The 23,933-nt window shown below is 35.4% G+C and overlaps 12 protein-coding genes across 12 annotated transcripts; 5 read left to right on the top strand and 7 right to left on the bottom strand.

Annotated features, from left to right (window-relative positions):
- Positions 1 to 469: 469 nt before the first annotated feature.
- On the bottom strand, positions 470 to 1,748 carry B0P05DRAFT_639404 (uncharacterized protein; the record flags this gene model as incomplete). Its single annotated transcript, XM_051583713.1, has 6 exons — positions 1,523 to 1,748; positions 1,306 to 1,438; positions 1,145 to 1,259; positions 970 to 1,097; positions 870 to 928; positions 470 to 817 (listed from the first exon to the last, which is right to left on the bottom strand). Coding segments are annotated over exons 1-6 (924 nt in total), but the record flags the coding sequence as incomplete, so codon positions are not given.
- On the bottom strand, positions 1,748 to 4,117 carry B0P05DRAFT_551227 (VTC domain-containing protein). Its single transcript, XM_051579333.1, has 2 exons — positions 2,009 to 4,117; positions 1,748 to 1,961 (listed from the first exon to the last, which is right to left on the bottom strand). The coding sequence occupies exons 1-2, from the start codon at positions 4,061 to 4,063 to the stop codon at positions 1,875 to 1,877; spliced, it is 2,142 nt and encodes a 713-aa protein (XP_051432739.1). The 5' UTR covers positions 4,064 to 4,117; the 3' UTR covers positions 1,748 to 1,874.
- Positions 4,118 to 4,714: 597 nt separating this feature from the next.
- B0P05DRAFT_551226 (60S ribosomal protein L38) lies at positions 4,715 to 5,144 on the top strand (the record flags this gene model as incomplete). The annotated part of the gene is made up of 4 exons (XM_051579332.1): positions 4,715 to 4,717; positions 4,754 to 4,814; positions 4,859 to 4,981; positions 5,032 to 5,144. 4 exons carry the CDS (start codon positions 4,715 to 4,717, stop codon positions 5,052 to 5,054), a joined length of 210 nt encoding a protein of 69 aa, XP_051432738.1. The 3' UTR covers positions 5,055 to 5,144.
- On the bottom strand, positions 5,113 to 6,075 carry B0P05DRAFT_551221 (CTLH/CRA C-terminal to lish motif domain-containing protein). Its single transcript, XM_051579331.1, has 5 exons — positions 5,901 to 6,075; positions 5,822 to 5,848; positions 5,743 to 5,775; positions 5,371 to 5,700; positions 5,113 to 5,328 (listed from the first exon to the last, which is right to left on the bottom strand). The coding sequence occupies exons 1-5, from the start codon at positions 6,040 to 6,042 to the stop codon at positions 5,207 to 5,209; spliced, it is 654 nt and encodes a 217-aa protein (XP_051432737.1). The 5' UTR covers positions 6,043 to 6,075; the 3' UTR covers positions 5,113 to 5,206.
- Positions 6,076 to 8,575: 2,500 nt separating this feature from the next.
- On the top strand, positions 8,576 to 9,728 carry B0P05DRAFT_639400 (uncharacterized protein). Its single transcript, XM_051583712.1, has 5 exons — positions 8,576 to 8,739; positions 8,799 to 8,844; positions 8,902 to 8,938; positions 8,999 to 9,089; positions 9,147 to 9,728. The coding sequence occupies exons 1-5, from the start codon at positions 8,634 to 8,636 to the stop codon at positions 9,671 to 9,673; spliced, it is 807 nt and encodes a 268-aa protein (XP_051432736.1). The 5' UTR covers positions 8,576 to 8,633; the 3' UTR covers positions 9,674 to 9,728.
- A 3-nt stretch (positions 9,729 to 9,731) lies between these two features.
- On the bottom strand, positions 9,732 to 10,912 carry B0P05DRAFT_551210 (uncharacterized protein). Its single transcript, XM_051579330.1, has 5 exons — positions 10,749 to 10,912; positions 10,644 to 10,689; positions 10,550 to 10,586; positions 10,399 to 10,489; positions 9,732 to 10,341 (listed from the first exon to the last, which is right to left on the bottom strand). Exons 1-5 carry the CDS (start codon positions 10,852 to 10,854, stop codon positions 9,815 to 9,817), a joined length of 807 nt encoding a protein of 268 aa, XP_051432735.1. The 5' UTR covers positions 10,855 to 10,912; the 3' UTR covers positions 9,732 to 9,814.
- A 2,492-nt stretch (positions 10,913 to 13,404) lies between these two features.
- On the top strand, positions 13,405 to 14,966 carry B0P05DRAFT_573483 (delta-6-fatty acid desaturase; the record flags this gene model as incomplete). Its single annotated transcript, XM_051581515.1, has 4 exons — positions 13,405 to 13,417; positions 13,498 to 13,677; positions 13,729 to 14,155; positions 14,204 to 14,966. The coding sequence occupies 4 exons, from the start codon at positions 13,405 to 13,407 to the stop codon at positions 14,964 to 14,966; spliced, it is 1,383 nt and encodes a 460-aa protein (XP_051432734.1).
- A 762-nt stretch (positions 14,967 to 15,728) lies between these two features.
- Positions 15,729 to 16,798, bottom strand: B0P05DRAFT_551197 (uncharacterized protein). The gene is made up of 5 exons (XM_051579329.1): positions 16,643 to 16,798; positions 16,452 to 16,595; positions 16,098 to 16,407; positions 15,915 to 16,048; positions 15,729 to 15,870 (listed from the first exon to the last, which is right to left on the bottom strand). Exons 1-5 carry the CDS (start codon positions 16,709 to 16,711, stop codon positions 15,856 to 15,858), a joined length of 672 nt encoding a protein of 223 aa, XP_051432733.1. The 5' UTR covers positions 16,712 to 16,798; the 3' UTR covers positions 15,729 to 15,855.
- A 162-nt stretch (positions 16,799 to 16,960) lies between these two features.
- On the top strand, positions 16,961 to 17,558 carry B0P05DRAFT_551194 (uncharacterized protein). The gene is made up of 4 exons (XM_051579328.1): positions 16,961 to 17,080; positions 17,130 to 17,230; positions 17,289 to 17,346; positions 17,393 to 17,558. Exons 1-4 carry the CDS (start codon positions 16,972 to 16,974, stop codon positions 17,473 to 17,475), a joined length of 351 nt encoding a protein of 116 aa, XP_051432732.1. The 5' UTR covers positions 16,961 to 16,971; the 3' UTR covers positions 17,476 to 17,558.
- On the bottom strand, positions 17,392 to 19,204 carry B0P05DRAFT_192415 (uncharacterized protein). The gene is made up of 10 exons (XM_051573182.1): positions 19,065 to 19,204; positions 18,924 to 19,017; positions 18,765 to 18,861; positions 18,586 to 18,708; positions 18,475 to 18,536; positions 18,316 to 18,422; positions 18,208 to 18,271; positions 17,969 to 18,161; positions 17,697 to 17,921; positions 17,392 to 17,652 (listed from the first exon to the last, which is right to left on the bottom strand). The coding sequence occupies exons 1-10, from the start codon at positions 19,120 to 19,122 to the stop codon at positions 17,563 to 17,565; spliced, it is 1,113 nt and encodes a 370-aa protein (XP_051432731.1). The 5' UTR covers positions 19,123 to 19,204; the 3' UTR covers positions 17,392 to 17,562.
- Positions 19,205 to 19,487: 283 nt separating this feature from the next.
- Positions 19,488 to 21,609, bottom strand: B0P05DRAFT_192323 (putative alanine racemase-domain-containing protein). Its single transcript, XM_051573181.1, has 9 exons — positions 21,593 to 21,609; positions 21,450 to 21,530; positions 21,196 to 21,381; positions 21,038 to 21,152; positions 20,580 to 20,994; positions 20,064 to 20,520; positions 19,870 to 20,013; positions 19,718 to 19,818; positions 19,488 to 19,671 (listed from the first exon to the last, which is right to left on the bottom strand). Exons 3-9 carry the CDS (start codon positions 21,313 to 21,315, stop codon positions 19,569 to 19,571), a joined length of 1,455 nt encoding a protein of 484 aa, XP_051432730.1. The 5' UTR covers positions 21,316 to 21,381; positions 21,450 to 21,530; positions 21,593 to 21,609; the 3' UTR covers positions 19,488 to 19,568.
- Positions 21,610 to 21,796: 187 nt separating this feature from the next.
- On the top strand, positions 21,797 to 23,074 carry B0P05DRAFT_573479 (uncharacterized protein; the record flags this gene model as incomplete). The annotated part of the gene is made up of 3 exons (XM_051581514.1): positions 21,797 to 22,129; positions 22,175 to 22,289; positions 22,347 to 23,074. 3 exons carry the CDS (start codon positions 21,797 to 21,799, stop codon positions 23,072 to 23,074), a joined length of 1,176 nt encoding a protein of 391 aa, XP_051432729.1.
- Between the last annotated feature and the right edge of the window lie 859 nt (positions 23,075 to 23,933).

The raw sequence follows: 23,933 nt of genomic DNA, 5'->3' as shown, positions 1-23,933 counted from the left end.
GTGTCTTGAGTAGTTCTGTAAACCGTTTCAACATTGAACTTCTTGTAAATGGTAAAATCTTTTCAGCAATAAGATGCGAACATCCAACATGTTCAAATGCTCGAATAATCTATTGATCCATCAAGATATTGTCTTTGAAATAGACACACACACACACACACACACACATACCTCTTTATCACTCAAGTTAACCGAATGACCATGACTCTTATTCTGATGATGTTGTCTTAGAGTACGAGAAAGGCTCTTCAAGTAATGGTCTGATTTTGTTACCAAATGTTGCATGTACTCAGCTGTGATGACATAACCACCATTCAGTACGACAAGCTTTCTGTTGCTTATATTGCTAGCATGGATATCATCAATAATAATTTCTATTACTTTCTCTACATCTTCAAACGTCAAGCCAGCTGGTAGGATATCCTATAATAAATAGTTTGATAAGAAGCAAGGCAATGGCTGGGACTTACATTGACATCGCAGTACTCTGTTACGGATTCCACCACTTCTCTGGCCTTGTCTTTGACTGAAGTCTTGATAATACATGAATTTAGACAAATAAATGAATCTTTGTCATAGTTGCTGCTGATAATATCCACAGGACTCGAAAATGAATATAAGCTTTCGACTGTATCCACATCTAAACAGGAATAAGAATGACAAGAGAGAAAGACAGACTTACTGATGCATTCATTTGAATCAAATATTGACTTAATCAGTGTCAATTGTCTTTGTTTGTAATGCTTGGGTTCAAAAACTGCTCTGCTTTTCTTTCCTCGTAATATGCCCTCTTCCTTTACTAATTGTTCTAATAACACTGTATATGCGAAACATAAGTACTTGCTGCCTATGATAGATCATGATCTTACGATAGAATAATTCCTCTGGCATAGAAAGTGATTTTTGAATCTTGAACACAGGAAATGGTCTATTCATAAGTTATCTTGGGAAACACAATCAGTTACATACTCTTCTAAACAAGCCAATGAAGACTGAATGTCTGATTTGCACTTGTCAATATAGGCTTTAGTAGCTATCATATCTGGTAATTGAGTGTAGGAAACATAATTATCATTTTCCATCAAGGAAACCATTATCTATACATGAAAATCAATCGACAATGTCATATGAAAAGGAAACTTACTGTCTTTAATAGACTATAAGGTAATCTTAGTGCCTGAGACTGTGCTACAGTAAATACATAGCCCTTGCTTTCTACAGCCTTGTTGAAGTCAAGGGCTACATTGTTCATGTACTCCCTACACTATGTGTTATTCTTTCCCTGCCTTTTCCTCTTTTTTTTACAATACATGCAATGTCAAGATCAGATCATCTACCACTGTCCAATTCTGATTGGCTGATAATTCATTCACCATGTCTTTAATGACAGACTGTTCAATACACAACTCTTCTGCTAATGCCTCAATCGTGATTTTCCCTATAATATCGTCGGATTGACTTTTCTTTTAGTTTGAATAGGATTAGCGTTTTTAATAGGCCTCAAATTGGCACCTCAACTTACTGTCTTTTTCAGTTAAAAAGACAATAGACTTTTGTACATAATGTCTATCCAAATAACACTCTTTATCTAGAGTTCGGATCACGTTTTGAACAAAGCCTTTTTGAATTCCTTGTTCAACTAGCTGTACAAGCAAGCTAGCCATGATGTATTCAAGTGGAATATTAGGGAAAGAAAAAGAAAACCAAATGCAAATCTCATTGACGAAAATGACGTTTTTTCTTTTTAGTTGTACAAAGTGTGACGGGGTTTTTTTAATTGCATTTCCATTAGTCTGACAATGGATCTATTTGAATACACATCTAGCTTTATTGCAAATAATAGAATGTCATTGAAAGGGTATACAGAGTATTGATTAAGCAGATGTATCCGATGTTGTTGCGTTTGTACCAAGATAAGATGTTGTTGACATTGGTGCATTCCATCTTAATCCAAAGTTCAGCTAATAAAATATGAGTTAAAATAGAAAGGTAGATAAAAATGACTTACAACAAGAGCACCAACAAGCAAAACACATAAAAAGACAGGACCATACATATCATCAAAACGCAAATGAGGCTTGTAGAGAATACGGTAAGCACGCCATCTGTTGAAACCAAATGAATAAAACACAAAGAGAAATGCAATGCCAAAAAAGATGGCACCTATAATTTTGTTGATACGATCACCAAAGTTCATGAGTGTCAGAGCAGTAGTCAATAAAGTAGCAGCAAAATTAAGCCAATGAATAAAAGTACGTTCATTAGCAAACAGTGTCTTGGGCTCAACAATAGCTCCTCCTCCACCTTCGTCTTTCTTTTTCTTCTTTTTCTTTTTGTCTTCATTATCGTCTTCTTCTTGTTTGCCTTGTTCCAAATCCTTGCCAAAATAGGTGTCAAGGTACTTTTCTTCTTTATCTGTTTTTTTGATTGAAGAGGTCTTTTCGTCTACAAGGAGCCGTGTAGAAGAACTGTCTTGATGTTCATGTACAATACGAACACTTGAGTTTTTAGTAGAACCTAATGTGTCATGACTAGAGGCAGGTCGATCAGGAAGTGTAAACATAGGGAGTTCATAAGCATCGTTTTGTTTTGCCCAGATAGGGTCTTCAAACGGATTTCCACTTTGTCTAAGACTAGAGTTGGGCATTTTTGTTGATCTTGTTGAAACAGAACGTACAAGGGAAGCCTTTTTGGTTTCTGAACGTTGAAGACGAGACATGTATTCGATAGTGGATTCGAGATAGCCAATACGTTGTTTTCCATCCACAGACGTCTTTAGGTTTTTGCATTGTGTGAATACTTCATTGCCGCTGATTGACTGTGTTCCATGACGAATATCCAGTTCCATCTGACTTGACCACCAAGGCAACAGGGGCAAACATGACTTCCAAAAGAGAAAAATACCATGCAAATGTTTTGAAAAACAAGGCACTTGATATACTTGATTCGAGTCCAAGAGTTCAGTCAGCCATGCATGATCTATGGGTGTTTGACATTCAATCTGGAGTAGAGCATAAGGAAATTGACTAGTATCTGAGCCAATACGAGGTTGATGCCAGACATTACCAACATCTTTTGTTTCACGTACAAAGGTCAAGTCTGTTTCCAGTGTAAGGCGTGCATAAGATAGTTCAAATACAGTACGTTCTGCATAAGTGCGCATTACAGGCTTGAGTTGTTTTTCTAATATAGATGCTTGTACACCTGCGGCAAGACGATAGTGAGCGTCCAGTGTTTCTTGAGGTGTATTCTTGGCACGCAAATCAGCAACATAGTGGTCTACGGAATAAACACCGGAAACAAAATCATCTACTTTGTCAACGTTCAATGGGAAGCTATCGGATACATGACGTGCGTTTCTTTCAACAGAGATGGTGTCATTATTACCAACCCAGCGGAAATAAATCGATTCAGCATCTGTATCACGCTCAAGGCATTGTTGGTATACGCTAAACTCGGAGTTATCAATATAAAGGCAGCTGGTTTTAGTGGCCTTTGATTCAGGCAAATGAAACAATAAAATAGCCCTGAGTTCATTTAGATGATCAGGATGAACCCAATAGCTGGCAGTTTTTGCCTTTTGTTGTTGTTCTTCATAACACAGTTCGTGTAGACTGAATGCTTTCACCAAGGTTGCATCAAATCGCTGAACATCAAGCGATGCTGATTGAGTGATATTGAGTAAAAGCAAATGAGCATAATTTGGCCTCGATTCATCGTGTGTCTTGATCAATTTTTGCAACATTAAAAAGTTATAACGAGTGTATTTTACAAGGTCATTCAGGTCCAAAAGAATATCTTTCAGGTCATGGCGGATAGTTTCACGACTACTTGCTGATGAAAGTCGTTTTTGAGTCAACATTCGCTCACAATAAGCAATACGGGACTCTATTTCTCTTTCTTTTCTATTAATAAAAGCATCAATTCTGCTTGCTTCAGAGCGAATCACAGTTTCAAGATCTTTTTCGTCTTCTTGAGTCCATTTATGATGCTTTTGTCTTGACTCTATATCTTTTTTGATGTCTTCATAGGCTATACACTCTTCTTTCCAAGGCTCGTTCATGTCTATTAATAAAAAAAAAAAAGCAAAAGAAAACAAAGAAAATGTATTTTTAGGTACAAAATTTACACATGTCCTCGGCTGAGTTCACGCTCTTCCAATGACGAACTGGGCTCTTAAAATAACATTGTTTGTTTAATACAATAGCTGTCTTCTCCTCACTTTAAACCTATTAACCTGATAAGAAGCTCTCTTGAAGAAGGGCCTTTGGTCTTCTATGGCAGCTCCATTCGACTGCTGGAAGAAGTTCAAGAGATGACTGGCTTGGAGGATTGGGGACCGGACATTTATTTCTGTGCCGGGTATAATCCGGACTATTTCGAATTTCCAGAAATAGAAGGAGAAGAGTGAGCAAGTGGAGTGAGAGGAGAATCCACAGGGCTAAGACTACAAGTGAGAAGCGAGATTATTAGGATCTTTCTCTTTCCGAACATACAGTAGCGCGATGGTAAACTATCATAACAATCCATCTATATCATCAAGGAAAAGAGAAAGAAAGGAAGACAACTGGATGGATGCATACGATAACAAATGGATAGAGAGAAAAAGGATAAAGTAGATCCTACACCATGACCTTCATGTCATTTTCTCTCTCTCTCCCTCTTTCCAAGTTACTATTTTTTTTCATTCTTTCTTTTCTTCCTATGATATACAATGGTATCTTTTATTCTCTTACTAACGTGCGTTCTTTAGCCTCAACAAATCAAGGACATTAAGCAATTCCTCGAAATTGCCCGTAGAAAGGATGCTCAATGTAAGTATACACGTCAAGGATCGCCAATACTCATATAATCATAGCCGCCCGCATCAAGAAGAACGCTGACTCTGTCAAGTTCAAGGTCAGATGCTCTCGCTACCTTTACACTCTTGTCGTCAAGGACAAGTCCAAGGCTGCTAAGCTCAAGCAATCTCTCCCTCCTGGTAAGATTTTTTTTTATGAGTCGTGTCTTGCTTATACTGACCTTCTATAGCCCTTGTTGTTAACGAAATCTAAGTGCACTTATTCTTTTATCCTGTGATTGTATGCTAAAGTATATGGCATATAAACATTATTCAATAAAAAATAAGAGGTTTTCAACTTTTATTATCCCTTTTATTCACAATGCATGAATTTGTTGCAAACTCTTTGAAACTATTGACTATGGTTTAAATAGCCAATTTCTCTCTGAAACTACAGTTTGATGTTGTCTTTTCAAGTTCTTCTGTAATAACCGAGTACTGTCTTGTGAGTCTTTCCATAGATGTTTGGATAGGCAAGTTACAATACACTAACACAATCAGAAAAGGAAGCAATGTGGTGTGGTGTTTACCTAATAAAGCATCATTTAGTTCAGAAGCAATTTGTTCGCGCTTTTCTTGAGTGAGTAGGTATCTTGACTGTGATATGTGTGGATCAGCATAGGCAATCAAAGCAGTGACTTCTTTTACTAATTCCTTATGATAAGGATGTGTTGTTTTCAAATGAAGTTGAGCGTATTGAATGGCTTCTAGTTCTGAAGAGAAACGAATGATCTCAATAAACTGTTGGCACTTTAGTTTGAATACAGCGTGTACTGAATCTTGTGTTAATAAGGGGAAATAACGGTGGATTAAATCAAAGGCCAATTCGATGTTTCCACTTTGAACAGCATGGATTAGACCTAGAACAAGTCAATAAGACAGATTTAGTTTACGATACTTGCTCTTCCTTGCATCTAAAAGTTGCCATTGACTCTCTACAATATGAATGAGTTCTTTTTCTTATTTTTTTTTTTTTTTTACCGTCTTCCATTACATCTTTTGTTGGCACTACACTGAATGTTAGTACAATTCCTCCGCCTACCATAAAAAATTTCCTTACATCTTTTTAAATCCACTTTTGATAAAATCGTCTTACCACATAGTTGTAGCTTTTGCCTTTCTCTAAGTAAAGCTTTTGCTGTGTTTTTAAAGCAATTATGGACAAGGTATTCAATTACTATAGAATGACACTCTTTATCCATATTTCAAAGAAACAATTAGAGGAAAAAAAAAGACAAAGAAAAATATATATATAATGCAAAGAATGAACATATTATTGACTTGGTCACATGATGTTTCTTTAACAAGCTATAAATACGATTTTCACAAAAGCAGAAAAAAAAATGTTCAACCTTCAATGTGAGTTGAAATAACAATAATAATTACTTATTCAAAGACAAAAAAAAAAAAAAATAGTGTCCGTGAAGAAAACCTATTAAATACTACGCTGCCTGTGCTAATAGGGGGCTCAGGCGCAAGTAGAACAAACTTCTTTGGACAATTTGTTCAAAATGAGCTTGAGCTCAAGTCAAAGCACATAATTGATGTCAAGTTTTCAACCAGAAGTGTTTATATTGGTAGAAAATCAAAATTTATCAAGGTTGAAATTCATTAATTAGTAGCTATTTGATATTGTAGATACATGCCATAGTACAGCTATGCCAATTCCGGTCCGCCTCTATCTCTCCTGTTTAGTTCCAATCTTTCTCTTTCGAAAATATAGTCAAACGCGTGATTGAAATATTTGATTTCTTTTTATCTTATTCCTATTTTCAATATATGACTAGCAAGTTAAGCGGTCTATTGATTGATATGAAAAGCCATATCTATTTGAAAAGAAACTCTGTAAAATTCAATATGCCTAAATGGCTCTAGTAATTGCTGCAAACAAACCAAAGATTATGATCTTTACATTCCTGTGGATATTACTTGATGATTAAGCGAAGGAGCCATACAAACTCTTTCTTTTTACTATTGCTGCAAGACAAATACTCTGTTTGCTTCAGTATTCACTCCAAAAGCGAGCATTCTTGCGTAAATGCAATAATCTGCGTAAAAATTACGAAGAAACTGAAAAAGAAGAAGCAATCAGCGCTACCAACGAGTTAGAGCATATTGCACTGGACTTGTTCGAGAGTGCAAAATTCAAGTCAGTTTGAAGAATAGAAGAAATTGTATTAAATAGTTCAAATGAAAACAGCCAACCCGAGAATGGAGACTCCTTTTCAGACACAACTTTTGCTGATCTCAGACAATAATCAAGTGTTGAGCTACTAACGCCGATCTCTTATCAATTACAGTGCTTCCAGCGTCAATTGGTCACCTTACCGAAAAAATTGGTCGCCTTTCTGAGAACCAATTGGTCATTTTTCTGAATGCCAATTGACCGCTTTTCTGAATGCCAATTGGTCGTTTTCCAAAAACCAATTGGTCACTTTTTTGAACTCCAATTGGTCACCCCTTTAAATAAATTGTTCGTCTCCAAGTACTAGCCATAGCTTTTTCCGTTATTGATTCGAAAATGGATTCTGACATTACTTTTTATTCTGAGGATGGAAGAGGAAACATCTTTGACGATAACGGTAACGAAGCAGCAGCATACGACAAGGTTCCTTCTTTCCGTCTTAAGAAGATAACCGATCTTAAGAAGCTAGTCCGTCATTAAGCAATCACCCTTTTAAAGATGACCCTACCATTCTGTACCTATATACCTCGTCGTTGTTTCAGCAATAAATTGAAACTGTTGATAAGGATACACCATCAAAATTGATAGATCTACAAATTATGGAGTACGATAGGTCGAAAACGCTTGCCAGTTCACTTGAACGACCAGTATTCGAAGAAGTAATTAACGATGCCAAATTAAGAAATCTAACAATTAAAAGAAAATACAAAGATTTGTTTACACCACCAGCGCCAGCGTCATCTACTTGTCTCAGAAGCTGCAGTTTCATTGATAGTATCTTAAAAGAACTAGTGAGATAAAGGTCTCTGGTATATGAACAACTGAGTTACCTGCAACTTCGGATTCAATAGCCTCGATGTCAGCCAGCAAAGTTGATAAGAATAATGACACGTATAAAGCAGATATGGAATTTATCGTTGGATTCAAGCAAAAGAAGGTGGAGCAAAAGAAAAGAATGGATTGGGTCACGTGCCTGAAAGAAGGGGAGGACTTGAAAATCTTGAATTATAAAAATTCAGAATCATTACGCCGCCAATTTTACAAATATATGAAAGGAAATGCAGAACAAACAAATTTAGTGGTATTATTATTAATTATATTAGCTATTGAATAAAAAAAAATCCTACGTTTGTGTGGCAATTAATTTAACAGCATACTGTGACAAGTGCTAAAAATAATAATAAATATCTATATATCTTGTTTAAAGGAGGTAAAAAAACTCGTTAGGATTCTTCTTGGAAACATAACATTTAAATAGTTGTTATAGTCTATTAGTAACAGAATAGCTGATGAGCGACATTCAAGAAGGACTAGTATTACAGTTTTCACACTTCCTGAAAAAAAAAAAATCAAGCACAGCGCACTACAATGCACTAATATGCTTGCGTTTATGCCTGCGTTTATGCCTGCGCTGGGTTTCAAACTTTATGCCTGCGTTTATGGCTGCGTTTATGCCTGCGTTTATGCCTGCGCTGGGCTTCAAACTTTATGCCTGCGTTTATGGCTGCGTTTATATATAGCTGCGACTAACCAATTTTCCGCGTGACGCACCTGTTTTTAACACACTTGGTACCATCTTGTAAAATTAATTCTTCTCTTCACAATATAATGTCTACCATCAAGTATTACACAATAGCATATTCCTGTCATCTTTGTAGCTCTACCAAGTTTTCTAATGCTCGTAATTTAAGGAATCATTATGAGAATATTGAAGGTATATAGTAAAGCACAAATTTAAAATAAAACTTTATTATAACATGTTTGATACTGTAGGGATAAAGTATCCAAGTACAAGAAGCAGGATATATAGCACAAAAAGGTAATTACAAATATATCATCACAAAGCTTTTCTTATATTTAACATTTACCACTCTAGTATAAAATATGTTTCTGCTTCTATCGCCAAATCAAAAGTACTTACACTTAAACAATTTTGTTCGCACTTTTCTCCTAACATTATATTTCATTAATAGCGAAATGTATCAGAAAACTTTGGCTGTCCAAGCTGTACATCTCATTTCGATACTGTGATTGAGCTCGGATACCATCTCGATGAGATTCATAGTAAGTATTGAAACGAAGTATTATTATAATATTATTTACTTAATAATTTTTTTATAGCTGCAAAACCAAGAGCTGAAGTAGAGGAATCCTTTCGTGTTTTAAGAAATAATGACAAGTGGATTCTCTCTACTGGGACAGTAGTGGAGGACAATTTGTATGCTTTTGGAAAGTTGCAAATTGGTGATCATCCTTCTCAATCATTAATTTTTGATCCTGGCGACTCTGAATTGTATGTTAAAAATGATGTATTCACAGAAGAAGAAATTGAGGAAATCAAAGCATACAAAAACTTCAAACCCATACAGTTGCCTGACGATATTAAGCAGTATTTGAATAAATTTAACTGCCAATCAACTGCAGATATTAGAAAAGCACTTAATGAAAAACAAAGTTGGGAGGAATGCTATGATCGTGAAAAACACTTCGATTTGGATTGGATAAAGCATTCTGTATACACGCTAGTAAGAGAATATGAAAACGGCAGTTTGAAGAAAGACCACTTGGAGAATTGGTACAACATTCATATTTGGTGCATGATAGACCACATATTTGGCAACTTAGAGGGACTTGAAATAATTAGGTAAGCCCATTTTTATATGTTTTCACTTATTCTTTTGGATTAACAGCCAATTGTTTCTAGAGGGGAAGGGGCTTCCATAGCTTCTTCCATTAGAAACAATTGGCTGTTAATCCAAAAGAATAAGTGAAAACATATAAAAATGGGCTTACCTAATTATTTCAAGTCCCTCTAAGTTGCCAAATATGTGGTCTATCATGCACCAAATATGAATGTTGTACCAATTCTCCAAGTGGTCTTTCTTCAAACTGCCGTTTTCATATTCTCTTACTAGCGTGTATACAGAATGCTTTATCCAATCCAAATCGAAGTGTTTTTCACGATCATAGCATTCCTCCCAACTTTGTTTTTCATTAAGTGCTTTTCTAATATCTGCAGTTGATTGGCAGTTAAATTTATTCAAATACTGCTTAATATCGTCAGGCAACTGTATGGGTTTGAAGTTTTTGTATGCTTTGATTTCCTCAATTTCTTCTTCTGTGAATACATCATTTTTAACATACAATTCAGAGTCGCCAGGATCAAAAATTAATGATTGAGAAGGATGATCACCAATTTGCAACTTTCCAAAAGCATACAAATTGTCCTCCACTACTGTCCCAGTAGAGAGAATCCACTTGTCATTATTTCTTAAAACACGAAAGGATTCCTCTACTTCAGCTCTTGGTTTTGCAGCTATAAAAAAATTATTAAGTAAATAATATTATAATAATACTTCGTTTCAATACTTACTATGAATCTCATCGAGATGGTATCCGAGCTCAATCACAGTATCGAAATGAGATGTACAGCTTGGACAGCCAAAGTTTTCTGATACATTTCGCTATTAATGAAATATAATGTTAGGAGAAAAGTGCGAACAAAATTGTTTAAGTGTAAGTACTTTTGATTTGGCGATAGAAGCAGAAACATATTTTATACTAGAGTGGTAAATGTTAAATATAAGAAAAGCTTTGTGATGATATATTTGTAATTACCTTTTTGTGCTATATATCCTGCTTCTTGTACTTGGATACTTTATCCCTACAGTATCAAACATGTTATAATAAAGTTTTATTTTAAATTTGTGCTTTACTATATACCTTCAATATTCTCATAATGATTCCTTAAATTACGAGCATTAGAAAACTTGGTAGAGCTACAAAGATGACAGGAATATGCTATTGTGTAATACTTGATGGTAGACATTATATTGTGAAGAGAAGAATTAATTTTACAAGATGGTACCAAGTGTGTTAAAAACAGGTGCGTCACGCGGAAAATTGGTTAGTCGCAGCTATATATAAACGCAGCCATAAACGCAGGCATAAAGTTTGAAGCCCAGCGCAGGCATAAACGCAGGCATAAACGCAGCCATAAACGCAGGCATAAAGTTTGAAACCCAGCGCAGGCATAAACGCAGGCATAAACGCAAGCATATTAGTGCATTGTAGTGCGCTGTGCTTGATTTTTTTTTTTCAGGAAGTGTGAAAACTGTAATACTAGTCCTTCTTGAATGTCGCTCATCAGCTATTCTGTTACTAATAGACTATAACAACTATTTAAATGTTATGTTTCCAAGAAGAATCCTAACGAGTTTTTTTACCTCCTTTAAACAAGATATATAGATATTTATTATTATTTTTAGCACTTGTCACAGTATGCTGTTAAATTAATTGCCACACAAACGTAGGATTTTTTTTATTCAATAGCTAATATAATTAATAATAATACCACTAAATTTGTTTGTTCTGCATTTCCTTTCATATATTTGTAAAATTGGCGGCGTAATGATTCTGAATTTTTATAATTCAAGATTTTCAAGTCCTCCCCTTCTTTCAGGCACGTGACCCAATCCATTCTTTTCTTTTGCTCCACCTTCTTTTGCTTGAATCCAACGATAAATTCCATATCTGCTTTATACGTGTCATTATTCTTATCAACTTTGCTGGCTGACATCGAGGCTATTGAATCCGAAGTTGCAGGTAACTCAGTTGTTCATATACCAGAGACCTTTATCTCACTAGTTCTTTTAAGATACTATCAATGAAACTGCAGCTTCTGAGACAAGTAGATGACGCTGGCGCTGGTGGTGTAAACAAATCTTTGTATTTTCTTTTAATTGTTAGATTTCTTAATTTGGCATCGTTAATTACTTCTTCGAATACTGGTCGTTCAAGTGAACTGGCAAGCGTTTTCGACCTATCGTACTCCATAATTTGTAGATCTATCAATTTTGATGGTGTATCCTTATCAACAGTTTCAATTTATTGCTGAAACAACGACGAGGTATATAGGTACAGAATGGTAGGGTCATCTTTAAAAGGGTGATTGCTTAATGACGGACTAGCTTCTTAAGATCGGTTATCTTCTTAAGACGGAAAGAAGGAACCTTGTCGTATGCTGCTGCTTCGTTACCGTTATCGTCAAAGATGTTTCCTCTTCCATCCTCAGAATAAAAAGTAATGTCAGAATCCATTTTCGAATCAATAACGGAAAAAGCTATGGCTAGTACTTGGAGACGAACAATTTATTTAAAGGGGTGACCAATTGGAGTTCAAAAAAGTGACCAATTGGTTTTTGGAAAACGACCAATTGGCATTCAGAAAAGCGGTCAATTGGCATTCAGAAAAATGACCAATTGGTTCTCAGAAAGGCGACCAATTTTTTCGGTAAGGTGACCAATTGACGCTGGAAGCACTGTACTCCTTTGACCAAGCCATTTCCTTTTTCTTATTGTCCGCAGAGAGTTACGTTCTTTTTGCTTTTCCCTTTTCAATGCATATCATACCCACTTTGTTTTAGTTTTTTTTTTATTCTATCCACTTTGGTGTACTTCATCCTATTGAAGGCAATAAATAATAGTAAAAACATGACGAACTTTCTTGACGATCTTTTCCAGACGGACTGTATAAAGAGTGTAACAAAGCATAAAATTAATAACTTCTGCAATTAGTTACACGAATTTTTTAATCCTTTTCTCAAGTCTGTTATGGAGCCATTAAAATCTATGGTTGATATGATAAAAAAGGAAGAATTCATAATCAATGGTTAATTATTACTATCGAGGTGCATTTGGTGCTCTGTTAATCTATGCCTTTTTAGAGTGCTCTACGTGTGAAAACTCCGTGATCATGCCGATTTAAATATTACACTTGTTGGTAACAAGTGTATAATCAGACATTTAAAAATTATCCCCCTTTACAGATGAAGCTAAATAATGAAGATATATCTTTGGTCTATTTTATTTTGAACTTCTTGTTTTTATTGGTTAATCATGCTCTAAATACAAATAAATGAAACGTTTTTTATTCTAGTGAAATCGATTGAATTGCTTCCAACCGTACTATTATATTTACAATCTTGGCCTCTCCATCTCCTGCTTTGAAAGAAAAAGAAAAAAAAAATACTCTCAGACGGTTGCTGTTAACCCTAACTAAACTCTCTACTTCATGTGAAAATGAACGATCGCATGTGATAAGCTCTTCAACATATCATGCCGTACAAGCCTTTTTAACGATAAAGAATGATTGGATCTATACAAACACTAAAATGATTTTAATTGATCCAATCAAGGTCTCTAACATTGTGCCTGGATTGTAAACCCCGAAAGGTTAAAAAAGATTTTTTTTTTATATAGCCTCCTTTTTTTCTACTTTATTTCTCTCTTTCTCTTTTTTTTATACAATTTTTTTCTCTTTACTGAAGAAAAAAAAAATAAAGAACAAAGAGGTTTAACAAGTAAACAGGAGAAGTAAAATGACAACACAAGGTAATAAGCTTGATAAAAAAAATCTTTTTTTTATATCCCCAATGTTTGGCTAATTGCTTTGTGACACCCAATCAAATCAGAGCCCCAAGTTTTCACTAGAAAACAGTTTGAAGAAATCAACCAAGCTGTTAAGGATGGTGTTGAAGGCGCAAAGAAATATATCATTATCGACAATAAATTGTATGATGTGACTGAGTTTGTTGAAGATCACCCTGGTGGGCAAGCAGTCTTGTTGACTCATGTTGGAAAAGACGCCTCAGGTAAAAGCTTGTAAGCTAAGTTTTGGTGTATCTCACATTGTATGCCTATAGATGTTTTCCATGCCATGCACCCTGATTCAGCTTATGAAATCCTTGCTAATTATTATGCTGGTGATTTAGAACCAGTCAAAGAAATGGACCAACAAACTGAAAATAGTGCTAAATTTGCTGCCGAAATGCGTCAACTCCGTGATAAGCTCAAGACAGAAGGTTATTTTGAATCGAGCAAACTCTTTTATGTGTACAAGGTTCTTTCTACGCTTGCTCTCTGTGCTGCTGGCCTTGCGCTCTTGTACGCCTATGGTCGTACTTCCACTTTAGCTGTTGTTGTCTCAGCTGTGATCATTGGTATCTTTTGGCAACAGTGCGGTTGGTTGGCCCATGATTTTGGTCACCATCAATGCTTTGAAGATCGCTCATACAATGATCTTTTGATCATCTTGCTCGGTAACTTTTGTCAAGGCTTTTCATTATCATGGTAAAGTAGAGAATCTATAATTCATAGAGTCTAATTTCCTGTACGCAGGTGGAAAAATAAGCACAACACACATCATGCTAGTACAAATGTTCATGGTCAAGATCCCGACATTGACACCGCACCTGTCTTGTTGTGGGACGAATATGCATCTGCTGCTTATTATGGATCTTTGGACTCTGAACCAACCATGATGTCCCGTTTCATTGCCGAAAGTGTCTTGCCTTATCAAACACGTTATTACTTTTTTGTCCTTGGTTTTGCTCGCTTCTCTTGGGCCCTTCAATCTCTCTTGTACTCATTCAATGAAGGCTCTATCAACAAATCAGCCCGTCTTAACTTCTTTGAGCGTGCCTGTTTAGTCAGTCACTGGATCTTGTTCACTGCCTGTACAATTGCTTGGAATAGTAGCATTTACAACATGATTTTGTTCTTTTTAATCAGTCAGGCTACTACTGGTTATACTCTTGCTCTTGTATTTGCCTTGAACCATAATGGTATGCCTGTGATTACAGAAGAAAAGGCCGAGACGATGGAATTCTTTGAGATCCAAGTAGTGACGGGTCGTGATGTGACTCTTTCTGCTTTGGGTGATTGGTTCTTTGGTGGCCTCAACTATCAAATTGAACACCACGTTTTCCCCAATATGCCTCGTCACAACCTTCCTAAAGTCAAGCCTATGGTCAAGTCCCTTTGTCAAAAGTACAATGTTCATTACCATGACACTGGTTTCTTCAAGGGCACTTTAGAAGTCCTCAAGACTTTAGATGTTACTTCCAACTTGTCATTACAATTGAGCAAAAAGGCATTTTAATATTATTATCATACATACTTCATTCGCATTTTATTTGTAAAGAAATAAACTCCTCCCTTTTTTTTTCTATCATTGTCAAACCATGATGATTAATACAATTTTCAGACATGTAGAATATCTTTTTTTGGATAAACCAACTTTTGAGTTCGCCTTTTTTAGACTGGCTTATATTCACTCAAGCTTCATCATCATCATTCTCAAGTAAACCCTGATGTGACTATTATTCTTGATATTTGGTTCGGCCAGTAAAAAAAAAAAAAAAAAAAAAAATATCACCGTCTAATTTAGGGTAAAATTCTGTAAACAGTAAATGAACAGATGGTATTCAAAAGCAGCAAAGCCACGCGTGGGCAAGTTAATTATATGTAAAGATCCACAAGGTCCATTCAAATACATATAAACCATTGTTTTTATTATTATTATTTCTTTTTGTTCTTTTATTCTCTCATTATTATGCATCTTCAATCACCTCTTGTTCAACATTTCATTAGACACATTGTACAATCCTTTAAAGAACAAGAACAAGAAGAACAAACACAGTATCGATACGCTCCTTCATCTATCTACTCAATTGACACTGATAAAGAAATATCCATGTTTGAAAGAACATATGTCTCTTTTCCTGAATGTGATGAGATACCAAAGACAGCTTTATTTACTATGCCTGAAGTCATGACTACAACAGCAACACCTTCATTTTGCAATGAACCTCATTTCACACCTATTTGGATGATGGTTTAAACTAATTTTATATCCACATACATATACATACATACATACATACATACATAATTATACCAACAACAATAGACTATTTTGTAAATAATAAACGTTTTTATTTATGCTAAAGAATATGATGTCATTTTCAAACGTAATATGGATACATAGATTAAAAATGTGCAAACTATTATTCTATAAGCAAAATTGAATTTGTCACTAGATACTTACATAATTGCTGGGTATAATGCCAATCGTGCCATTACTTTTCCTTGCTTGCCACCAATTGCCTTTTCTGTCTACAATTTCCAATAATTCCCCCTTTTCAAAGCTTAATTCATTTGGGTCTTGTATACTTGCATTGTCTATAAGATTCATAAGGATCAATAGATAAAATTTAGTTGAATAACTTGCATGTATGCAGGGCTCGAACACGCTCTGTAAATTCATAGGGCTCTTGTTGAATTGTCTTTTCTGCAAAAAACTCTGGTTCAATCCGACAATCATTCCTTATGTCTTCTGCTTGTCCTAATGCACCCAACCAGGTTGTCTTGTCACTTCCAATCACTATGATCCATGCGTAATGAACCACCAATAAGATCATATAGCCTGATACATACGCATTGGCTGAGGGTGTTTTGGATACCATGGCCTTTGTCAATTGAATCACATAGTCCACTTGGATTGTCAATAAAGGAATACTTGAGGCCAAGACAGCCATCATCTAAATCAGATTTTAGTCTAGACTAACATATTCCATCAACATACAGCAATGCGGTAATGATCCATGGAGCCAGCCATAAAGATAAGCATATGGCCTATGACAATACAGAATTGATATACAATCACCCACCATGCACCATGTAATACTTTAAGCATACAGGCACCTGTAAATGCAATACTCCAGCCACCCTATAAAGTTATTGAGATTCTATTTTGAAGAACGTATTACTACTTACCAAAGCTAAAATACTTGTGATAAGTAAAAATGGTTTTTGAATTAACCTTCTAGGTGATAATCTTGCCATGAAATGATAGTAAAAGAAGAAAGAATAGAAAAAAAAGGGGGCAAGTATTTTTTTTTATAAGATATGAAGAGAAGGGTTTGATATTAAAAAAAAAAAGCTTTGGAATTTTCACTTAGAGTTTATCCATCTACATATTTTTTTGAAGTAAGGATGAACAAGCTTTCATGCCGACATGGACTCGGATAAACAAAAGACCATCTGCCATTCAAATCATACAGTGTTTCGAATTTATCTTTTTTTTTGTTTTTTTTTCTTTTACTATGAAGATGCGCAATCCACTTAAACCAAAGAACAAGTTAAGACGTTTTGCTGAACTGCAAGACGACCCTGGATTTACTTCTGCTCAGTTTGAAACACAAGAAACGCCAAGTAAAATTATATCTTTTTATCAAATAACCATATTTATGTCTGTGTAAAGTTCCTTGGAACGCAATAGGCTTGGCTTTACTTTTGTTTGTTCTCGGTAGTATTTTGTTAGCATTAGGTATTCTGATCAAAATAGGCATCATTGCGTCCGAAGTAAGCAATATCGTCAATAGAATGAACGTAATTCACCTTCTTTTTTTCTTTTTTTAAGATTTGGTTAGATAGAGGGACACCTTTTATAGTGCTTGGTAGTGTGATGTTTATCCCAGGCAAGTAAATTGAATAGAGGCAGCATATATTTATTTCATCATATAGGCGTTTATCATTTATACATTGCTTATTATGCATATTACAAATATCCTGGATACGACTTTTCTCTAATTCCAGACTGGGATTAAATAAATCTTTTTAATGCATGTATATATATATATATATATAAAGAAATATACAGACGCAAGTGGTTTTGTGTGTGTGGTATAAGATATTTAGTTGTTTACTATTGAATGTAAGTGACCCTCTTGATAAAGACCTTGAATAAATGATCGAATGAATGGCATGTAATCAAACTGCCTTCTCTAAAAAAAACAGTGTTAATCAATTTGAATGATTTGCAGCCAACTACCTCAAACATCATGTCTTTTTCAAATTCAATTCCCAATCTCTCATACAATCTCAGCAAATCATCTTGTATCTTGAGCCATACATCCATTTTATCTTCTCTTTTCATGTACTCATAGAACGTGTGACTGAAAACATCTTGTTCTTCAGGTGGTAATTGAGTAAAAGATCGACAATAGTTGTTATACAGCTCATTGGATACAATAAGCCCTTGTTGAATCCTTTTCTAAGCACAAGTTGAGCAATAATTCACAATTTAAAATAGAAACATACGTTATGATGCATGGTGAATCTGTATTCCTCTTCCCATTGCTGAATATTCATTTTCTTTCTCCAACTAGGCTCTTGTAGATCGAGAATGGCTTCTATTTTATGCTTTACATAACTCAACCCAATCAGTCTTCGCTGATAAACTAGTTTTCTATCTTCAATCACAGCCCATATAGAAGCAGGTACTGTAGTATGTCTATCGCAGAGATGAGTCTATGACGCACACATAGAGTGATACTCACGCTTGAATTTTCCTTGTCATTTCTTCTTGAGCTATCTCTAACCAATTATTCTCATGACAAGCACCTATGATGTGTTATAAAACACATATGATATTGTTATGAACTTACGTAGTCTTAACGGGTACTTTTTCAATCCATCCAGTTCCCACAAATAGCCATCTCGTCGAATATATGAAATAGGACGGTAGATCGTATTGCCTTGTTCTGTTGAATGGCTAATACAGGTGTAAGGGAAAAAAGAAAGGAGACATGTTACCCTTACTTTACCGTGATAATCTATTATAAGCTTGTATTAATAGTTGATTGTTGTAAATAGCTACACTTGTTGACTAGATAAAATGAAATGAATTATATGTTACTCAATGATGGTTTTCTTACCTTGGAAGACAGATATTGAGTACAATGTCTAAAGTTATCTAGATTATCACTGATATTGATTTTACTACTCATGTTCATCACAATATGAAGTAAAGCATGCATAGCATAAGCATCATGAGTCGTCTAAAGCCCCAAGGGGGAGGGAATAAGTTTTTCGATGGATCGTGTTTCTATGCTACCTGTTGTGAGAAATAAATAGGTTGCTTTGTCGATGGTAATGTATCTTGTTCTGGTATTGGCTGTTGCTGAAGAAGTATAAAAAAACCAAGGATAGGTCTAAGTGGTTTTTTTGTTTATTTGTTTAATGCAATTTAAAAAGCTTGTTTTCTTTTAAATACCTTAAGTGACGAATGTTTTCTTTGTCAAGCAAAGGAATTTGTTCTACTTGAATACCATGAGCACCTATAGTTGAACATAGCTTTGTAAATGTATCTACACACTGTTTTAAGATGCCTTGTTTCTTTATTGTTCAAATTTACCTGAGCCGGGTTCAACAAACTTCCAAGCGTTATTCCCGATAGGGGAATCTTTTGTCATGTTTTTTTAGTCAAATGAACAAGAGAAAAAGAGAGAGAGAGAGAGAAAAAAAAAAGGAGGAAACAAAGCATGCATACTTTTTATTTTATGTTCTTTTTCTTTGTATGCTTACCATAATTGTTTGATGCATAAAGAGGAAAGGCGAAATTGATTTGCATGAATCCATAATCCTCTCCCCTCTCTTCTTATGAAGCTCCTTTGGTCCCCCCCCTTTTTTTCGCTCTATAAGCCTACATCTTTTCAAGATTTTCACCCCCTTTCTTTACTAGGAGCAGATTTGACAAATGAGCTGTAACAAACAACTTGAAACAAAAGATCGACAAGCTTATATAATGAGTTTTAGCGAGAGACGCGTTTCATTTCATGTTGATCAAGTCAATCTACTTTTTAATGAACAAATAAAACTTTCTCTTTCTCGCATGATATTTCTATGATTTTATTTACATTTAAGCAGCACTCAATCTAGCTTTACGACTCTTGTCAAGTTGAACAACATAATCATATCTTTGTTGTGTAAGGCAAGTTTCACCAAAAGAAGCAGCAGCCAATCTAAATAAACATGTTGAGTAAATAGTTTTTTTTTATGTGTGTTTACCTGGCCAGATTCATACGAAGCATAAGTTCTTCTTGAGTAGGAGGTTCTGTGCCATTTTCTATTGCTGTCTTTCTTTCATTGACAAAAGAGATTTGAATGTACTATGGAAAAATTAGTGTATGTCTCTCTCTCTTTTTTTTTTTATGACATACTTCGGATACTTGATCTGAAATATCATAGGTGTTGAATTTAGCCGAATGAACATAGCGTCTAAAACGATCAAGAGTTTCTTTAGAAGGTACATTCGTTTCAACATCCATAGAACCAGTCGATTGGAGTCGAATAGAACAGTGATTCTTTTTTAAAAAAAAGTTAGATACAGTAGCATAAAAAAAAGGAAACTTACAGGAAACATAGATTTAGAACAAGATAAGACAAGCACACTAATGTCTGTATCAAAATCATATTGACTATAAGGAAATTCATAGGCTAATGTTTGATGTTGAATCACATTTTGAAGTGCTTGGAAATTACGAACACCCGAATCAACAAGTTGACCTTCATCCAGCACAGTTTCATCCACTAAAAGACAAGTACCATCAACCAATTGAAGCACGCCGGCCTCTAAGTTCTCATTGACGCTCTTGGGCATAAATTGAGACTTGTTTAGACCGTCAATAGTCAACGGCAAATGAACAGAATGAACGGTCAAGCTATCCAACACATGAGCCAATGACTTGCTCAAGGGATTATTGAGTGTAAGCACAGGTGCCTTTTTTTCTTGTTCTGTTGTTTGATGGGATGGACATCCGCTGATATTCAATGTGAAATTGCCGATCTTTAAGCCTCTGTTTTTGACAGTACTAAATCCAAATCAATATACATCATCATTGTGGTTTTCAAAAAAAAAAAAAAAACTTACATTCGAGATAACAATTGGAGCAAAATGAATTCAGCAGTCAAACGATCGCCTCCAAGGACAGATGCAATATAGTTAATCAATTGTGCACGAATGTCATGTGCTTGTTCAAGAGCACTGGATTCTGCAAAAGGACTGCTATCAATAGCATCCAAACGCTGGAAGCCAATAGCATGTATAACAGGCACATTTGAAAAAGAATCCAATGGAGAATCAAAGTCAGATTCTTGAGGTTGAAAGTCGTATGCTCGAATGCCAATGATCTCCACAAGTTGACCTACTTTGATGGTCTCTGCTGAATCGTTGTAGAATTTCACAACGGCGGAGACATGGTCTTGTCCGGGTAAAGGATATTTTTTCATGATGGTTTGATTTGGTTCTTTGATATCCAACCGATTGATTTGATCGCTTAATGAGCCTAAGGTAGATGATAAATATGCTATAGAATACTTGTTATTTACCAGCATGCGCATTGTGTGCTTCTTTTGCCCAATGATTTTCGCCTGGAGGAGATACACAATAAACAAGTGTACGTTCACTCAAATGTTCATTTTGCATCGCTTGTTGTTCGTTTATCTTATATAATATGAGTACAAGTCATATGGTTGTCTTGTTTTACCTCTTCGTCCAATGGTTCATCTGTATAACGGTAACAATGTAATCTTAAATCACCATTGCTATCGAGCTTTTGATAGGCAGAAATAAACATCTCCTGTCCTAAACCTGTGTCTTGAATCATACAACGGAAACGAACAAGTGTATTTTTAGGCACTTGTTGCACAGGAACATCGTTTAAGGAAATGATCTATATTTATGAATTAAAAACTACAATATACACACACATATATATATATATATATATATAAAGTTTACCTGCTTCTTGTGCTGCTTTAAGATCTCAACAAACTGTAAAGTGGGATCGAAAGAAACAGGTGAGTTTTTGTCTTGAAGGTGCTGTTCTTTATAGAAAATAAGTCTTTTTTATGCTTCTTTATGCCTTTTTTTTTTTTTTTTACCAAAGAGGCTATGAATATATTCAAGTGGTTGAGTGAGTGGATCAGACATACTACACAAAAAAAGAGGAGACAGAGAGTAAAAAAAAAACGGCGCGAAAAAAAACAAATCCGACTACGACGCTTTGTAGTGGCTTTTCATGAAAAAAGGGTAAAATAGGGCTCGCAGTAGCGGTGTTCCTAAAATTGAGGGAAAAAAAATAAGACATGAGAGTGATTTTTCTCGCTCTCTCGCTCCTCTCTCTCTTTCTTCTCTCCCTCCTTCTAATTTTTTTTCTTTCTACTTCAAATATGATGCTACCTAGTCATAATAACAATAGCAGCAGTAACCTTAGTATTAGTAGTATTGGTAACCTTAGCAACCTAAGTCTAAATAACCATAGCAACCACAACATAAATAACATGGACAGTAGCTCCAACACGAGCTGGTCAGATAAACTATCACTTTCAGACATCACTGTAGCGGAGATACTAGACATTTATAAGCATGATACCGAACTGTTAAAGCATATCCTTGCCGCAAAAACAGAAGAGGATAAAGTAAGATATCCAATGTATTCATTAAATAACCGTTTTTTTTTCTAGAGAAGAGGAGCAGAAGAACTAAGAAGAGCAGAAGAAGCAAGGCTACATTCGAAATTTATTGATTTACAACTCGATCAAAACCGCAGGTCATCGTTGTTGGATGATACTTCATTGGGTAAGCTATACATATACTAGCTGGAAAAAAGCGTTTTAACTTAAATTTGATCACAAGGTTTATCAGCTAATGATTGGTTATCACAAGTCAATAGCCGTGATCTCTTATCACCTTCTTTTTTGAATAATACCCCACCTTCACCTTCACAGCTTCAACCATTGTCGCCTTATACCTTATTCGAAGTTCCTTTTGCCGATCTGAATTTATCAGCGCCTTCGTCTCCAGAACCAACCACAAATCCTCCTGCTCTCATGGTCGAGAAAATCACCTTGACAGATGATCCTCCACCACCCCCATCACCTCCACCTCACCGAGAACACCTCAATGACCTAAAAGAGCCCGAAACAAATAAGATGGATGCACTTAGTCCTCCTCCTCCACCGACACCGCCTACAAAAGAAAGAGCTTCATGTAAAAGAACACTATCACGTACTCGGTCTACTCGAAAACCTTCCATCAAAGTCTTGGCCAAGAAAAACCGATCTCAACCTAGCAATGAAACCACAGAAGAAATCGAGAAAGTCAAGGAAGAATTGCCCTTGGATCACGATAAAGTGATGGAAGCACTTCGAGCTAAATTACAGCGATCAACACAGCAACAAAAAGAACAAAAGAACGTGAAGGAGGAAATTACTAGCATGTCTCCCTCGGGTATCTTGTTATTAGACTTGAAAAATCCTCGAAGATCATTCCCTGTTCGGCCAAAAGCAACGCCTCGTGCTTCTGTGGTTAGAAGGCCTCATTCGTTTATTTCTGCTCATAAGCCGAAAGAGCAATCATTGTAAATAATTAAATATTTTTTGGTTTGTTTTACAATAATGTTTTCCACGCGATCAGTGACTTGTCTTGAACTATCTAACGTGTTTCGTTTCGCCTGGCACGTTCATGGTTACATTATGTTTAGCCAATCAAAAGAACTGCTTTAGATTTCATAGGGGGGGTTCGAATTTGAAAAAACCTTTTTTTTTTTTTCGGATTATGTAAGACTTTCTTGAGACTAAATTTATGCAATTGGTTTTTCAGTAACCGACGCATGTTTGAATAGAATGTAAAGAGGAATATCATCTTAAATATAGACCAATTTGAGTTCAATACGATGATCATTCAAGTTAAGCATAGATCAACATACTACTAAATAGCTTTTGATTCCATTTGGCACACCTAGTATGCTTCTAATCCTCACTTTATGTCTTTTTCGAGCATCAAACTTATTATACGATCTTGATTTGTAAAATAGCTTTCCTTACAGCTCATTCTTGGATAAAATCGATAAGCATAATAGCATCAAAAGTGTATTGGCAGCCCGCTGCAAGTGCGAGTGTTTCTTAGAATAAATCGCCATTTCTACCTTCTAATTCCCCCTTTTTTTGAATTTCTTTTGTTTGAGCATACATCAAAGAAAAGTGAGATCAAATAAGAAAAAATGTTGTAACATTTTTTTTGGATACCGGACACTGGTGTATAATCGAGGAGCCCTGTGGCAATATTATATAATATATAGCAATTTAAAGTCTTTCTGTCAAGAAATTTATTGATTTGACATATGATATTGCCACTGGGCTTCTCGATTATACGCCAGTGTCCGGTAGCTATAAGATCTTACTTGAAACAAATGTATAAAAGCTAGAGGCGCATCATTTCCAT

Source organism: Gilbertella persicaria (assembly GCF_025201335.1).
Source record: "Gilbertella persicaria strain CBS 190.32 chromosome Unknown B0P05scaffold_33, whole genome shotgun sequence".
In the NCBI taxonomy this organism is placed as follows: Eukaryota; Fungi; Mucoromycota; class Mucoromycetes; order Mucorales; family Choanephoraceae; genus Gilbertella; species Gilbertella persicaria.
The sequence above is the reverse complement of the archived record's forward strand: the minus strand, read 5'-3'. Positions and strand labels throughout refer to the sequence as shown.

Excerpts from the sequence above, each read along its gene's own strand:
- B0P05DRAFT_551227 (XM_051579333.1), bottom strand. The coding sequence starts at position 4,063 with ATGAACGAGCCTTGGAAAGAAGAGTGTATAGCCTATGAAGACATCAAA. Across the intron at positions 1,962-2,008 it reads TGCTTGTTGGTGCTCTTGTT|CTGAACTTTGGATTAAGATG; the intron begins GTAAGTCATTTT and ends ATATTTTATTAG.
- B0P05DRAFT_551221 (XM_051579331.1), bottom strand. The coding sequence starts at position 6,042 with ATGGATAAAGAGTGTCATTCTATAGTAATTGAATACCTTGTCCATAAT. Across the intron at positions 5,776-5,821 it reads AAAAGATGTAATGGAAGACG|AGAGTCAATGGCAACTTTTA; the intron begins GTAAAAAAAAAA and ends TTCATATTGTAG. Across the intron at positions 5,701-5,742 it reads ACTTTTAGATGCAAGGAAGA|GTCTAATCCATGCTGTTCAA; the intron begins GCAAGTATCGTA and ends GACTTGTTCTAG.
- B0P05DRAFT_639400 (XM_051583712.1), top strand. The coding sequence starts at position 8,634 with ATGTCTACCATCAAGTATTACACAATAGCATATTCCTGTCATCTTTGT. Across the intron at positions 8,939-8,998 it reads CTTCTATCGCCAAATCAAAA|CGAAATGTATCAGAAAACTT; the intron begins GTACTTACACTT and ends TTTCATTAATAG. Across the intron at positions 9,090-9,146 it reads CCATCTCGATGAGATTCATA|CTGCAAAACCAAGAGCTGAA; the intron begins GTAAGTATTGAA and ends ATTTTTTTATAG.
- B0P05DRAFT_551210 (XM_051579330.1), bottom strand. The coding sequence starts at position 10,854 with ATGTCTACCATCAAGTATTACACAATAGCATATTCCTGTCATCTTTGT. Across the intron at positions 10,490-10,549 it reads CTTCTATCGCCAAATCAAAA|CGAAATGTATCAGAAAACTT; the intron begins GTACTTACACTT and ends TTTCATTAATAG. Across the intron at positions 10,342-10,398 it reads CCATCTCGATGAGATTCATA|CTGCAAAACCAAGAGCTGAA; the intron begins GTAAGTATTGAA and ends ATTTTTTTATAG.
- B0P05DRAFT_551197 (XM_051579329.1), bottom strand. The coding sequence starts at position 16,711 with ATGGCAAGATTATCACCTAGAAGGTTAATTCAAAAACCATTTTTACTT. Across the intron at positions 16,408-16,451 it reads TGGATCATTACCGCATTGCT|ATGATGGCTGTCTTGGCCTC; the intron begins GTATGTTGATGG and ends AATCTGATTTAG. Across the intron at positions 16,049-16,097 it reads TGTTCGAGCCCTGCATACAT|ACAATGCAAGTATACAAGAC; the intron begins GCAAGTTATTCA and ends TGAATCTTATAG.
- B0P05DRAFT_551194 (XM_051579328.1), top strand. The coding sequence starts at position 16,972 with ATGAAGATGCGCAATCCACTTAAACCAAAGAACAAGTTAAGACGTTTT. Across the intron at positions 17,081-17,129 it reads TGAAACACAAGAAACGCCAA|TTCCTTGGAACGCAATAGGC; the intron begins GTAAAATTATAT and ends GTCTGTGTAAAG. Across the intron at positions 17,347-17,392 it reads TAGTGTGATGTTTATCCCAG|GCGTTTATCATTTATACATT; the intron begins GCAAGTAAATTG and ends TTCATCATATAG.
- B0P05DRAFT_192415 (XM_051573182.1), bottom strand. The coding sequence starts at position 19,122 with ATGACAAAAGATTCCCCTATCGGGAATAACGCTTGGAAGTTTGTTGAA. Across the intron at positions 18,423-18,474 it reads GCTTATAATAGATTATCACG|CCATTCAACAGAACAAGGCA; the intron begins GTAAAGTAAGGG and ends CACCTGTATTAG. Across the intron at positions 17,922-17,968 it reads GATTCACCATGCATCATAAC|AAAAGGATTCAACAAGGGCT; the intron begins GTATGTTTCTAT and ends ACTTGTGCTTAG.
- B0P05DRAFT_192323 (XM_051573181.1), bottom strand. The coding sequence starts at position 21,315 with ATGATTCAAGACACAGGTTTAGGACAGGAGATGTTTATTTCTGCCTAT. Across the intron at positions 21,153-21,195 it reads ATGAACCATTGGACGAAGAG|ATAAACGAACAACAAGCGAT; the intron begins GTAAAACAAGAC and ends ATATTATATAAG. Across the intron at positions 19,819-19,869 it reads TTTCAGATCAAGTATCCGAA|TACATTCAAATCTCTTTTGT; the intron begins GTATGTCATAAA and ends ATTTTTCCATAG.